This window comes from Nannospalax galili, unplaced genomic scaffold (assembly GCF_000622305.1).
Source record: "Nannospalax galili isolate Female #2095 unplaced genomic scaffold, S.galili_v1.0 scaffold563, whole genome shotgun sequence".
Lineage (NCBI taxonomy): Eukaryota > Metazoa > Chordata > Mammalia > Rodentia > Spalacidae > Nannospalax > Nannospalax galili.
Window position 1 is genome coordinate 1875817 of NW_008350459.1, and position 16130 is coordinate 1891946.

Here is a 16130-nt window from a genome sequence, read left to right on the forward strand (position 1 = left end):
CATTTCGATAACCCTACACGTTAGCATGCACAGTGTGCTACTTACATCCGGTGAGTGTCTCTAGAGTTGGTGCATCCTGGATGAACCAAGTGCAAACACAAAGAGGAGAGGCTTCTATTCTGTCCTCAAGAGAAGTACACTCACAGCATATGAAATCTGCTTATAAGACTAAGGCCTAGAGATCGTAGAAGGGCATCTACCCCAGCTTGGGTGTATACAATGGCTCTCTCAAAGTGATCAAGGATGAGAGAGTCTTGAAAGACATGTGAATGCAACCACACTGAGAAAGAATGAGTGAGGCCAGCACTGGGCGGAGGATACCTAACAGGAAGATGAGGATGGGCACATTCACCATAGAGGAGAGATGTGGTGGATTCAGGAGACAGGACAGCTTTCCATGGATGGATCGTGGGGTATGCATAAGAGAATGTCACTGTCATAGCTTGCACAGTCATTGCTTTTTATAGACAGTATCTTCGTATACAGTCCAAGCAGGCTGTGAACTTGAGAGCCTCTTGTCTCAGTCTCCTGATAGTTGAGATTATAGGACTGTGGCATCACACCCAGCTAGGGATTTGGCTTTTAAACTAACAATGAGACTCACAAAATTCTAAGCAGGGAAGTGATGCGACTAATTTAAGTTATAATAAAAACATCAAGAGGTAGGGTACAGAGCGGAGAGAAGACAACATAGACTGGATATGCTAACACAGCTTGGGCTCCTGCCTACATGGGTGGAAGTCTTGAAAGCCGCACTTAAAGCACTGGCTGCAGAGATGGGTATTTATGACAGATAAGTATGGAGAGTGGGAGACTAGGGAAGGATAGTTATGCAATGACTCTAAAGCTCCTAATCAATACATCAGAGAGTTTGTGATAACGTTCCTCAGACTAGGGACTTGAAACACAGAGAATATCTGGTTCAGACATCATAGGCTTTATGCACACTGATGTGGTTGGATTTATAAACTGAAACCTCAGGAGGTGAATATGGCCAGAAGATCCTAGTATTCCCCTTCTCTGCTGCTAGTGGGTAATTGAGGCCATGTCTATTTATGACTTCTCTCAGAGAAATTTGGAGGAGAAAGGAGCCAGAGGCATCCTTTAAAGGAAGAAAGGCCTGTGAACATATTTGGAAGGGTGGACAGTGCAGGGATGGACCAAGATTTCAAACAGGTCTGAGCCTTTTTCCCTTTTCTGGGGTATTTCAGCTACATGTTTGAATCTCCCTGACCAACACTGAGTCCTCCTCCTTTGTTATGGCTAAAATCCAAGCTCGGCTGCAGGGAGCTGCTGTGGCCTTGGTGTGCATGATGGAGGACTCTTTAAGGAGAGTCCAAATGCTTTGGTCCTGTCATTCCATCTTCACTTTGCAATGTGATCATTTTTCACAGTTCAGTTGACATTTAAGAATGCTTGTCCTAATTTCAATGTCCCTCTGAAGAACAAAGGCCAAGGTCAAGGGTACAGCTGAAACACAGTGGACATTTGAGGATGGTGTGTTTGCATCTTACCTGTACTTCATCAAAGAGGGTTCTCACTTGTTGCAGGGGTACTGGGATGCTTCCAAGACCACTCATAGGTAGATAAGACACTTCAACCAGCCATTTACGGAGCTTTTCTGCCATCTCCCTATAGCGTTGCCACTGGCGAATCTGGCTGTCAATAATGCCGCGCCTCTGCTGGGCCCGGCGAATCACTCCCTGCCACTGATTACTGAGGAGCGTCAACTTCATGCTGAACTCATCCCTGGGGAAGAAATAGTTACATGGTGAAAAAGCTGTCATCTTGGATATCATCACATAATCAGGCAACGTATACATGTCCCATAACAGTAAACCTGGGAAGTGATCTAAGACAGGAGATTTCAAATACCATGGCAGAGACTGTTACTGAATGTTAAAAGAAATTTTAAAAACTGGACCCTCAGTGTCTGAAAATGGTGAGTGTTTTTGTGTCTTAGCATGGATGGAGAACAAATCTATGACAAAGGCATTGTTAGACTCTCAGACACTCTTTCCCTGTGTATGTAAAAGGGGAGAAAGGGTACTGGGAAGGGCTCTAGGCCTGAGCCAACCCACAGCACCCTATAACAGGAAAACAAAACTTACTCTCTTCCCAGCTTGAGTCATAAGCCATTTTGGAAGATAGAAACCAAGCCACTTAAGTCAAATTATATTACTTTAAAAACCTTTTTTTAATATTTAAAAAATTTTTTAGGAGCATTTCATTACCGCTTTAACATCTTCAATATAAATTTCCAGAGCAAAGATACATCTCTTTCAAAAGTGGCTATACAATTTTTAGGTTCACAGTTGAATTAATATAGTTATACAATATTGAAAGTATAACCAAAGATTAAAGGGGCCAATATAATTTTTTAAGAGTTCATATGTTTAGCTAAAGGCTACATAACAAGAAACATGCCAGATAGGAGATACCTTCTTTTGAGTTGTTGGCCAGGGTGGCCCAAAAGATTCCCAGATAGTAACCTAGCATAGAACTGGGAAATACTGACAACTGGTTGCTGCTAGATAAGGAACAGCTGATCTTCCTAAAACAAAGACCTCTAGATAGATTCACCAGATGGACAAGTACTGGGGAATGGCAGGGGGTGCCGACACCACCATAGACAGTAGCAGGGAAGACAGAATATAAGAGCTCTAGTTGGGGGGAGACTATGGGAGGGTGCCATCTGGGAAGTGGGTATATAGCTGAATTAAGATTGTTTGGGATGTTCTGTGTGATATACACACAAAAATCAACAAATTTTAAAAATGAGTTATATTTGAGGAGGAAGCATAAAAATTTACATCATGTTAAGTAGTAGAGGTGATAAACATTACCACTGAAATCTACCCAATGACTTTATATCCATACTTTAAAAACTTAACAAATAAATATCTATTCTGGAGCTAGAGATATGGCTCAGCCATTAAGAGCACTGGCTGCTCTGGCAGAGGACCCAGGTTTGGTTCCCAGCACCCACATGGCAACTAACAACCATCCATAACTCCAGTTTCAGGGGATCTGACGCCCTCTTCTGGCCTAGGAGGGCACTGCATGACACAGGTGCACTTACAGACATGCAGGCAAAACACTCACACATAGAATAAATTCAAAAAACTAAAAAACTGTTCTGTATGAAGAATCTCAGTTTTCCTTCACAACTGACAACTCTAGTCTTTAGCAAATTATTTCACTCTTCTGTTATTAGATAATAATCTAACTTTTTCCTTGCACATTTTAGGTAAATTTTATGTTGTAGAAAAAAATTAAACTAGTCACCATACTCTGCATGAAGGTGTTCATATGTTTAGAAATAGTAAATTTCACTTGTGTCTACTTGATTTCAGGCCAGAGCAAATGGCTTTGCTTTCATCTTTAGACATACACTACTCTCTACTCCTTCCTGTTCTGGACTTGGACTTGCTATTCTAGAATATTCTACGATACCCTGGCCTCCTATATCACTGACACTTGTTATTATCTGGGATCACTGTAAACTTTAAATTTATAACCAAATGTGCTATTACCGCTAAACATTTATTTAATGATTGAATTGGAACAAAGATTACTGCATAGTGCAAAGTTAACGAAGCACTAAAAATCATTAATTGTATTGAGTAAAATCCAGTAAAATATTTTTCTTATACTCATTTTAAAAATCAGTTCACCAGGGCCATGTCCTAAGATTCTGATGATGACAATTGCTTGTGAGCAGAAATTCTGCCATGTGTCTCACATGCACATAATCTATCACAATAGAATCCAAATGTGGGGAGCCCTTCAAAGGACACCTGTCAACTCAGAAGATGTGTGAGTCCAAGTCTTGAGAATATCATGGTCCAAGCTTCAGGTCACCAGTCAAGATCTCCCAGGATCCCTGAGCTCACTGTATACAACCAAGATGTCCTAATCTACCTGCCACACGATGAACTGGAAACATATCTTCTTGGTGATGAAACTGAAGTTCTAAAAAACAAACTCCATAAACTGATTTTCAGAATATGAATATATTTGTCATCTGGAACCTTCCCATTGTCCACAGATGCAAATCCAATTTGCCTGTTTTCACTTGTAACTCTCAAGTCTTCATTTAGTTCCAAGTCTCCCATTTTCATTTCTTTGTGTTTTTCCCCTAAATGTTAGCATTTAAAATTTAATAGATGTTGGCTTGAACAGTAATTTTAAATTTTATTTTACTTAATGACTTGAATGTTTATAATACTGTTATAGATTTGGCTACAGAATTATAAAGCAAAGATAAAAGACAATTACATTCGAATTTATTTTATTCAGAAGGTCTTAAATTCTCAGTAACATTCACATTTCAGTTTGGCTTGCTTAGAACAGAATAAATATGGTATCACATTTGTTGTTCCAACCTTAACCATGAAAATCTTTCATGTACTTCCAAAGAAATAACAACTCAAAGTTGAAATTGCTTCTAAAACATTAAACACAAAACTTTCAATTAAAATGATTTATTTTCTAATGTTTTAAAAATACACTGTTAATTACAATCACAACTACTGGTCCTAAATATGAGAAACATGTACATATGTTTTAAGGCTAATTCTCTAAATATAAAGATGGAAATTAGATAAGTGAATAGTGTACCTAGGAAATGTAAACTTAGGAAACTGTCAGCTCACGTCTGAAGACAAGCTAGACTTTTGCCACTGCATTTTAAATAAAGAGTCAACTTGCTACATTTGGGAAGAGGAAGCATTTTGAATTGAATACAGTCTGATTTAAGGTGGCAAACTATTTTCAAACACAGTAGTCTGGAGAAGCTGGCTAGAGTAAGCCCAGTCCTGACCACAGACTGGCCGTAACAACACAAAGCCCCGACTTTGCTCCCACTTAGTTATTGACCTTAGTCAAACCAGTCCACATTTGTGGTTCTTGGCTTTTTCATTTCTAAGTCCGAGAGAAGACTAGTGATAGCTCTAAGAAAAAAAAAATTTCAGTAATTGCATGAGAATATTAGAGGCATCTGTTTACTAATCACCCATACAAACCATTCTTATCTATTCATTGATTCCAGTCTCTATAGATGACTAGCAAAGGTTGGCTAGGTGATTTCCAATTACCCATGTCCTTATATCACATAATAATTCTCTACAAAGATTCAATACACATTCATTTCAGAGATTCTGACAAGCCTTTCCTCCAATTACCAAGGACCCATGATAATACAATTGCCTTAGGAAGATTGGATATATGCCCTCTAATCTCTTGTTAAAAAGAAAATGACTAATTTACTAGAAACTTTCTTCATAATAATTTACCAAAGCTCCTACCTGTCATCAACTTGACCTTGTTCTAGAAGCCTCTGCCCATCAACAATGATGCCGTGTAGAATCTGCTGGCGACTGAACATCTCGGCTTGAAACAACTACAATTTAAAAGGGGTAGGGGATATAATTTAGAGTTCCTAATTTCTTCTGATAACTTACCACAGGTTTTGGTTTTAGCAAGGCTATGAAAAAAATCTTCTGCTGAATGAGGGCATGAGTTAAATCCTGCAGTGTAGGAGTAATTTTTTTAAAAATCAACAATTAAAGATAAAGTTTTAGTTTAAATTAGATGACTAGTACTTTCCCTTTTTCTTTCAAAAGTACCCAATAAATTAATAAATGTATATCATTTATGACCTGCTCTTTTTTAATAAACTGTTTTTTCAATTTAATTAAATTAATGAAATCATTTCATTATATAAAAAATAAAACTCCATGCCGCAGGTGTGGCTCTGTGCAAAAATGTGTTTAGTTTGCGTGAGGCCCTATATTCAAGTCCCACTACCTTAGAAATAATAAAAACTGAAATAATAAAAACATCATAGAACCAGGCTTGATGGTGCATACCTTTAGTCCCAGAGCCAGAGTCAGAGGCAAGTGAATCTCTGAGTTTGAGACCAGCATGGTTTGCATAGTGAGTTCGTGGTCTGAAAGGGCTATATAGTGAGACTCCTGTCTCCCTTCCCCGCAAAAAATAGTTCCATAGAAGTATGGATCTTTCACATTATTTCCTCTGTCTGTTGGTTACTGTTGTTTGTTTTGAGATGGGTTCTCACCAAGTTGTCCAGACTGAGCTTGAATGCAGGACTCAGGTGATCTCCTCAGTCTCCTGAGTAGCTGGGCCGACAGGCACACACACCACTGTTCCCATTTCCCAGTGCTTTTTAAACAGTCCATACAAGTCATATCCAGTTTAATGACTTTTATTATATTTCAGACATGAATTTCAGAAATTCAATTTTAAAACATTTTTATCACCCCAAAAGAAACTCTGACTCATTAACGGTCACTCCTTATTCACTCCTAGCACCCAAGCCTAAAGAACCATTCTACTTTTTGTCTCTATGGAAAGTGCCTCTTGTGGGCATTTCAGATGCACTGAATCATGTAATGCATTTTGGGACTGGCTTCTTTCACTTAGCACAGTGCTTGCAAGGTTCCCAGACCCTGTATAATATCATGTTCCAGCACCTTACTCCCCTTTATTCTGAACTGTATTCTTGAAAATGGGACCCTTCATTCATTCATCTGCTGATGCACTGGTGGGTTGTTTCTACTTTTGCCTATGATGATTGTTTCTGCTTTGAATAATAAAACACCTATGTAAGCTTTTGTATGGATATATTTGTCTTGGGTGTATATGCCTAGGAGTGGAATTACTGAGCTGTCTGGTAAATCTGTTTAATACACTGAGGAACTATCAAACACCTTTCAAATCACCTTCACTATGTTAGATTCCTACCATCAACTGGGTTCCAATATCTGTTAACATTCACCAATACCTATTATCTTTTCCACTATAGATATCTTATTGGGTGTGAAATGGTTCCTAATTATGATTTTAAGCTATGTCTTTTAATTTATCATCTGTCAACTCAATAAAAGTGTACTGAAAAAAATCTCTTTAAATTTCTTTAAATTCTTGGGTCTAGAGAGATGGCTCAGCAATTGAGAGCACTGGCTGCTCTTGCAGAGGACCTGGGTTTGATTCCCAGCACCCACATAGCAGCTAACAACCATCTGTAACTCCAGTTCCAGGGGAATCTGATGCCCTCTTCTGACCTCCACATGGACTACATGACACACGTACATGTAGGCAATACACTCATACACATAAAAAAATAAATAAAATATACTTTAAAATTCTTCAAATTCTCTATTTTTAATATTACAACAAAATGTTTTAAAGTCAGTCCTATTCATTTTAAAGCTCTTTGCTCTTATTAAGTTCCCTCTGCCCAAGGATAGATATTTCATAAACATACAGAGTAGTTTACTTATACCAGTAAATAGCAAAATAATGCAAAGAGATGGCAAATTAATGAATTTACTTTTTTGTTTATCACTCTATCTACTTCCTGAGAAATAATTATAATATAATTTGATCAAGAGGTATATCTGGAGATATCTGATAAGCTCCATTTCCCAACAAAAAAATCCAAACACTTCTTTTACAAACACTTTGATCAAAGCAGACCTTAAGCAATTAGTCGTGCTTGGATTAATGTAGTCTATAAGGCAATTTGAAAATTGTCCACTTTTCTGCATTCTTTCTATTTCCCCATCCTTCATCCTTAGTCATTCGCTTTTAACTACAATAATCTTCCTCCTCTCCTTCCCCCTTCCTTCCCCCTCCCTTCTCCTCTCCCTCTCCACTGCTTCCTTCTTGTCTTTAAAATTTTTTTTATTGTTATTATTTTTATTTCATGTGTACGAGTGTTCTGCCTGCTTGTATGCAAGTGCACCCATGTGCCATGCCCAGAGAACTGGAGTTACGAACAGTTCTCAGCCACTATGTGGGTACTGAGATTCCACCCTGGGTCCTCTGCCAGAGCAGCCAGTTCTCTTAATCTCTCCAGGGCCCCTTTCTTCTTTTTTAAGACAGGCTCTTGCTATGTAAATCAGGAAGGCCTTGAACTTTCTATAAGCCCTGGTTGTACCTGGAAATCTCTAATTTTCTGTTTGAAATGCCCAATCACTACAATTACAAATATGTGCAACCATACCTGTCTCTTTGACCATGATCCTGACACTACATATACATCAACACAAGGTTCTGATGATAGAAACGTGCCTGCAACCAACTACACAGCAGAGAGCTGAACCACATTTTTTAACTTATAGTACTGAAAATTTAAGAGAGGAGAAGTAAGAGAAAATGACACACTCGAGCAGATAGGGTGCTGTAAAATGCATCGCTGGTACCTAAGGACCCAGCTGGCCTTGAACTTGCAGTCACCCTCCTATCTCTGCTTCCAGGGTGCTATGATTACCACACCTGGCTAAAGAGTAAAAGTTTTTTGTTAAACCCAAATCTACTTGCATTACTTACCTCATGCGCTCTCTGCTGTTCCAAAAGATGCTGATAATTGCCTGAAATCTCCACCGCTAACTTTTGCTCTGTCTGAATCAGGAATTCCATCCAGGTCTCACATTTCTCCAAGAAAGTCTGATGCTGTAGCAAAAATGACTGCAGCTTGCTGACAGATGGAGGATGAAGAGTAAGATTATTCTGTTTGTTTCCATATCTCTAGCATATAAAAATCAGATGAACTGTTTTCTGTCTCCAGGTCCAGCCAGACTAAAGCTTTAAAATCCAAGAAAGTGATGAAACAGACATTTAATTATTACTTTTTAGCTGGGTGTGGTCACACATGCCTTTAATCCCAATGCTTGGGAAGCAAAGGCAGGTAGAACTCTGTGGGACTGAGGCCAGCCTGGTCTACATAGTGAATACCAGACCAAGAAAAAATAATCTTTTTAAATGCTTATAATTATATGCATCCTTTGTATATAATCTCATTTAAAATATTAGTTTTATTTGTGTGTGTGTCTGTGTATATATATATATATATATATCATATGCACCAGTGCCTGAGGAGGCTATAGGATGGTGTCAGATCCCCTGGAGCTGGAGTTATAAGGAATTTGTGAGCCAGCTAACATGGGTGCTGGGAACTGAACTCAGGTTCTCTAGAAGAGCAGAAAGTTCTCTTACTCAGTAAGGCATCTCTCCAGCCCTTGACTTAAAAGAATTTTTATAACTGAAAAATGATTTAATATGTTAAACATAGGAATCTAAAATTTCAGTTTTCAACTTTAGTTTAAATTTTGACAATATTACTGGAAAGGTCTAGAATTTGTAAATATATGTAAACCATGAATTCATATTCCCTTTTATATTAGTTCTGTGTTTTGAATTGTGCCCCCTGAGAATTTTAAAATTCTCATTTTAAAACTTAATGATCAGTGTGTTGGTATTCCAAGGCAGGGGCTTCAAAAGTTGACCTAGCCCTGAGGCTCTTCCTTAGCTCTTCAAAAGTTGACCTAGCCCTGAGGCTCTTCCTTAGCTCTTCAAAAGTTGACCTAGCCCTGAGGCTCTTCCAGCTCTCTTGAGCATTGACTTTCTTCTCCTAAAGGCACAGTTTCTTGCCTCTGAAGGAGAGTGGAGCAAGGAGGAGCCATCTTGGCAGCAGACAGCGACCTCACTAGACAACCAAACCTCTTGGTACCTTAATCATGGACTTCCCAGACTCCAGGGCTATTAGACAAAATACTTCTTATTTGTTTGTTTTTGTTTGTTGCTGTTTTGTATTTTTGAGAAAGTGTCTCATACATTCCAGGCTGGCCTTGAACTGACCTTGTAACAGACTGACCTTAACTATCTGATCCTCCTGCCTCTATCTCCTAAGGGTTGGGATAACAGGTGTTCACCACCACACCCAGTTTATGTGGAACTAGAGAATTAGGGACTGAAACCAGGGCTTCATTCCTGCTAGGCAAGCAGTCTATCAACTGAACTACATCCCGAGCCTTCAAGAAATATATTTCTCTCTACATCTCCCAATCTGTGGTGTTCGGTCACAGCAGCACAAACACACCAAAACAACTGGAGTGACCAAAACGTCACTCCAATTACCTGAATCTTTCTGTAGTCTGAGAGGAGATCAGAGACCAGTGTCGGTTCAGGTTCTGCATCCTCTTGATTTCCTTGTCACTCAGAGGTAACCTGTACCCCAGCTCATTGAGACGGTCTAAATCTGGAGCCATGCTGCTGAACTTTAACATCTGTCCCTGCAAGTGAGATTGAGAAGCAAGTGTCTGATTCCAGGAAGAAGCTGGGTTTGAGCTGCCCGGCCGGCACCTGCTGGCCACACACAATCTCCAAAGGAGCAGCTGACCAGATCTCTGGCTCAGCTTGTCCAGTTAAGGCTGCTCCTTATCCTTTGATGGTTGTAGGTTATATGTGTTGCTCATTTATACGATTTATTTACTCTCTGTAGAACTGATAAAGGCTAAAAATCATGCTGATGACTGAACAAGATCATTGCAAACTCATTATAGTTAATTTATGTTTGCTAATCTGGCTCTTTATTATTCAATAATAATATAGTAGAATATAGTACTTGGCGTGAATAAACATTATTATAACAGGTTTACAAGGAATCATTCATTTTATCCTCAAAACAAATCATTAATTTTATCCTCAAAACAAATCATTCATTTTATCCTCAAAACAAATTCCATAAGTTCTGCTGTAATTCCTTCCTTAAAAATTAAGACATGATGCCAGCACTCGGGAGGCAGAGGCAGGCGGATCTCTGTGAATTCAAGGCCAGCCTGGGCTACATAGTGAGTTCCAGGACAGCTGGGGCTACAGGGAGACCCTGTTTCAAAAAGACAAAAAAAAAAAATAATAAATAAATAAATAAATAAAGACATGGTGGAACAGGAACTCAGTAAGTTGAAGCTGCCCAGCTGTACAGGGTAGAGCCAGGTAAAGAGAAGCTGTTGCACTCTTGCTGGGTAGAACACAGTTTTGCCTGAACTTTGAAAAGACCACACACCACCTTAAGGGCTTCACTTTTCTGTCCTTGACGCCTATCCCCAGAGTTGGGGAGTCCCAACCAAGCAACAGGCTATACTTTCCAGATCTCTTTCTTTCCTTCAAACAAAGCAAAAGTCAGTTTTTCCCATGGGCTTTCTCATCTCCATCTAGGAAAGAGCTGCAGGAAGGGGAACATGTTAGCACACTTTGGCTCTGTGCATGTTTTCTTTCCATGCACTGGAAAAGGCTCAAAAGCTATAAAGGATGGGACTGGAGGTGGAAAAGAGGGGTGAGGTGGTCTCTAGGACTGGTTCTGATGGGACTCCGGTCTCTAGGACTGGCTCTGATGGGACTCTGGTCTCTAGGACTGGCTCTGATGGGACTCTGGTCTCTAGGACTGGCTCTGATGGGACTCCGGTCTCTAGGACTGGCTCTGACAGGACTCTGGTCTCTAGGACTGGTTCTGATGGGGCTCTGATCACAGATGGACAGCTGGCTGGTATCCATCATGAACATATAGCTCTTTCCATTCAGAGGTGCAGGAAGGGAAACCTGGGAGGACTTTCACTGGGCTCTCAGAGGAAGTCTATGTTAGCAGTGTTTCTCTCTCTCATCTAGGTAAGGAACCTAGACGGAAGATTTGAACACACTTACCTTCAGCTCTTCCATCCTTTCCTGGATGGTGGAGAGATCAGATGAGTGAGTGGGGTCCTGCCCTTGGAGGATCTCCTCAGCTTCCACGATCCAGGCTTCTAGAGCTTCTAAACTCTTGGCAAAGGTTTCGTAGTCAACAACTCCAGCCTTTATTTCCACACACACACACACACACAAAATGGCATTTAAAAAAATACATTGGCATTTTTATGAAAGTTATTCAAAGTACACAAATCTATTCAGTGCTTTCCTTATTTTACTCCTAAAATCAAGGCTATCATCGTATCTTTCTTCTCTTCATGTATCTAGGCTTTCTAAGATGGTTTCTTTACTTCTATGTAGAGCTTATAACCAATTAAAGTTTCTATTTAAATACATTATGAACCATGTTTGCCATAAATATTTTGGTTCTTGCTCAGAGCTACTGAATAGACATGACTATTCCCATTGAAATCACTTAGTGTTTATTAATTTGGTGTCATAGGAAGACAGGTATGAATTAGGGGCTGCCCCACTAAACTAAACCATTTTTAAAATTATGCTGTAGAGAACAGGACAAAACTGCTGCTGTTCCCTGACCCCAGCATAACTTCTAAGTTTCATTATTTTCTTCGATGCTATGGTGTTACAGAAAACATTGCCTCAGTGATCAGAATGAGCTTCCTGCGTTTTTGCCCAGACATAAAACACCCAGATTATAACACACACTCAGCACAAGCTCTGTACCTGCAACACCATCTGCTGTTTGCAAAGTGCCTGCTCTAGGTCGCACAAGTGCTGGCTTAAGCAGAGCTGATCGGACTGAATGGCAGCAGTTGCTGAAGCATCCACTTGTTGCTTGAGTTGCTCTCCCAGCTCATGGAGAACAAAAAGGGAATCCTTAACTGTCCCCAGTCCTTTGAGGAGGTCCTGAAGGAGAAGAAAATATGCTTGTTGTGAAACATGTTAAGTGTACTCCTTAATGCCATCAGCAATTGGCAAAGGCCACACACCCAGAAAGAGGCAATGTTCGTGGAATTATTACACTAAATACCTGCACCTGCCAAAAAATGATCAAGGCCTAATTACAATTTTTAAAAATCTAAACTATGTATTAACAGCTTAACTATACATATTATATGCCACACATACATATGTATACACACACACACACACACACACACACACACACACACACACAAATGCTCTTGTAATTATGCTAGGGATGCAGTTTAGTGGTAGAGCACTTGCCCAGCATACACAAAGTAGTACCAGGAAAAAAAATGAAAGTGTACTCTTCTGATAATACAAGTCACATAACCACATTATAGGACCTTAGAGAAATGCAAAAAAAAAGTACACAAAGAAGAAAAAGATGGGAGAGGGAGGGAGGGAGGGAGGGAAGGAAGGAGGAAGGGAGGAAGGGAAAATAGAAGGAAAGAGAAAAGGGGGAGAGAGAGAGAGAGAGAGAGAAATGAAAGAAACAACCCCGAATCCTCAAGTAGAGGCAGAGACCTGAAACCTCTCTGCAAGGTTTTTCTTGCTTCATGTTCGTAAATGATATCCAACTGAAGTCACAGTGCTACCTTTACCTTTCCTACTTATTTTTAATGTAGGTGCTGAGAACTCATTTATCAACGGTATCTTCACTATGCATGGTCACATGATTAGAATTCCAACAGGGCTCTGCGTCAGTGAGGTGTAGATGGAGTGATGGTTCAGGTGAGCAGGACTAAGAGCTGCCCCCACCTCCATTTGCTTCCATGGCATCTCTTGCCTATGTTATTTTTTTTGTGTGTGTGTGTGTATGTTTTTTTGTGTGTGTGTGTGTGTGTGTGAAATATTCCTATGTGCTCAAATCTGCAAGCCAGTGGGAATTCCTTGTTTCTGCTTCCTGTTCTGATGACAAAGAATCCCTATTCCTTCCTGCCGGCTTTCCTACTTGGGCAGAGTGGAGAGTGCAGTTCTTGCGATGCCTGGATAGTGACTTTTAACAAAGAACAAATGCTCCTTAAACATTGACGTGAACAACAGGCAAGGTATACCTCAATTCAGGACTGCGGAAAACGACAGATCTTGTAAGGGTGAATAATGCAGACAAAAGTGACCATCTTTATTATACATATTAATCTGTGGCTGTAAAGTCATTATTTATGGTGGAGATGGATACTACCTTTACTTATGTAGTCTTATAACTTGCCCAATTTAATAAGGTAATTTGGAAAGATTTTAAAAGATCTTTGTAATAAAGATCATTAAAATAAAGATAAATAAGGACAAATAAGAAGATTCATGGGTGGAAGAGAAGAGACTTTCTTGAAAGCTTAAGTAGGTTATTGGCAGCTATAGTGGAAAAGAGAAGTATTTAATGGCTACTAAAAAGAAGAAACCAGTAAATGGAGACAGACTTCTTTCTGCTGTTAAATTCCGAAATGAAATTATTGTCTCGATGCATACCCAGCAGATAGCAAACCAAAGTGGATGATGTCTTTAACACTGGATGTGATTCCTCATGTGGTCACTTTGTATGTTAACTATCTCAGTGTAAACAAATAGCCTATGTTTTTCCGGATCATATCCCATGAGGGGAAAAAAATGGGATAACAACTCATCTAAGAAACGAAATAATGGAAAAGGACCTCATAAATTTTCAACATGTACAATTAGGCTCTGTAAAGCCAGCAGGCTCTTTAATTCATAGGGCAATAACTTTTGGATAACTGCCTCACATATTGAGACATCTAAGCTTACATACATCTACATTTGCCCTGCTGTACTTGTGAAATTGAAGGACATTGAGATGGGGAAATCAAACAATTCCTGAATGTACGTTGCAATCCTGAATCCACGTGGTGACTTCCTCATCAGCGATGTCCTTGTTAGTGGCTGCTTTTAGCAGAGCGTTGGTTCATTCTTCCTGCTGCCGGACCGCAGAGGCGCACTGTTTGGAGTAGTCCTTGTATCTCTGCCAGAGCTGAAGGAGGGCCTTGCTGGAGTGCAGCTGCTCAGCAATCTCTTCCAACAAGTTATTCCATCTGGAAGTAATAGCCAACACTCAGGGGCAGATTATCATCTCTCACCAAATGCTATTATTTACTATTGTATTTTTCATGATCCTAGTTCATGTGAACATGGAAATAGCAAAGCCACGACTCATGTCTACTTAACATAATAAAGAGTAACATGTTACACTTTTGTATTTCAAGGGTCGACTCTGGAGATGAGGTGAGCCTTTGGGTGTAGGACAGTTCTAATGCCTCTTAAAAGTCTTCTACGTATTTTGACTCTTCTTTCTATGTACCTTGATTTAATTCATTTTATAAAAAATTCAAAGCATTAATGGAGTATAATACATAGAACTCAATCAAATTCAGAAAGTTTTGATTACACTGTATTTCTAATGAGGTGTGACGTTAGCATGCTTCATACCTCATATTCACTTCCTGCAGTGTGCTGTTGAGAGTTTCCATCACAGGTGGGTGACACTCTTTTACTAGTTGATTGGTAATAGAGCCAAATTTCTGCAAGCTCCCTTCCTGCTTCTCCAGATCATCATGAAGAGTCTGTCCAAAGAAAGAGTCCCACAGATGATACACCAGAAACTAAGTGCTAATGAACAAGTTTAAAATAAATTAGTTATGGACATGCATGTTGCTATCCTACTTTATAAACTTTTACAAAGGATAATGATTCTGTCTTATAATTTTGTACTTATGACTGTGGGAAGAGTTGTAGCAATCGAGTCTTCTTGTTCTAACATCTGGATTCTTTGCCTAGGCCTAAGGAGGATGTTACAGCAGTGGAACTGGTCGTAGCTTCCATATTGTGGTACTTTTTGATGCTCAAACACAAAACCCAGGTCTCCGTGCTATAAAATATCTGGAATGTCTCTCCCACTAACTTCTAATGAGTAAGAACTAAATCACAGCTTTTCTGAGTACTGTCTCTAAGTTCTATCTCTGTGCAAATAAATCTGCATATATCTGTAAGGTAATAATTTGGGGATAATTGTTCAAAGATTTTCATTTCTGTTTGTATTAACACATCCTCACCTCACATACTTAACAATTTCTATTTCATAGATATAGAGGGGAATGGTGGTTACTAGAGCTGGGTGGAGGGTTGGATAAGGAAGAGATGAGATGCAGATCCTAGTTGACTAGTTTCAGCTAGGCTAGAAGAATTTGCTGTCATGATACCATGCACAGAACGGTCACTATGATTGATAATAATGCATTGCATACATCTCGGTTTCTTAAAACAAAGACTACTTATTAGATAAGCTGTTTGAAGTCTTCTACCTAGGACCAGTGAGGAAACTAGAAGAAAGATGTTTCTCTGGACCAGGGGCAGTCACACACCTATAATCCCAGGAATGGAGGGGCAGAAGAAGCAAGAGAATCATGAGTTTCAAATGACCCCAAGACACATAATGGCTTCAACCACCCTGCTTCAACTCCCTGCAGCCCCTCCTACTCCAGAAATCATGCTAAAATGATAGCTTCAGTTCTCAGTAAAGGTGAAGTAGGCTACAAAAATCCAGTACTTGTTCAAACCAATACCTGGTTGCCCTAATATTATTCAAGGAAAAGTCCCTTAATTCTTTTCTATCTTGAGAAACATTTCAGATATTAAATGCAGAA

General features: G+C 39.5%; 1 protein-coding gene across 1 annotated transcript in view; it reads right to left on the reverse strand.

Annotated features, from left to right (window-relative positions):
* Positions 1-15862, reverse strand: part of LOC103745759 (nesprin-1-like) — a gene marked incomplete in the record, with an annotated part of 95465 nt that extends 79603 nt beyond the window's left edge. Inside the window, 8 exon segments of the mRNA XM_029570753.1 lie at positions 1515-1749; positions 5310-5404; positions 8359-8506; positions 9946-10100; positions 11509-11655; positions 12235-12417; positions 14318-14522; positions 14917-15862. Coding sequence (XP_029426613.1) covers positions 1515-1749; positions 5310-5404; positions 8359-8506; positions 9946-10100; positions 11509-11655; positions 12235-12246 — 792 coding nt within the window.
* Between the last annotated feature and the right edge of the window lie 268 nt (positions 15863-16130).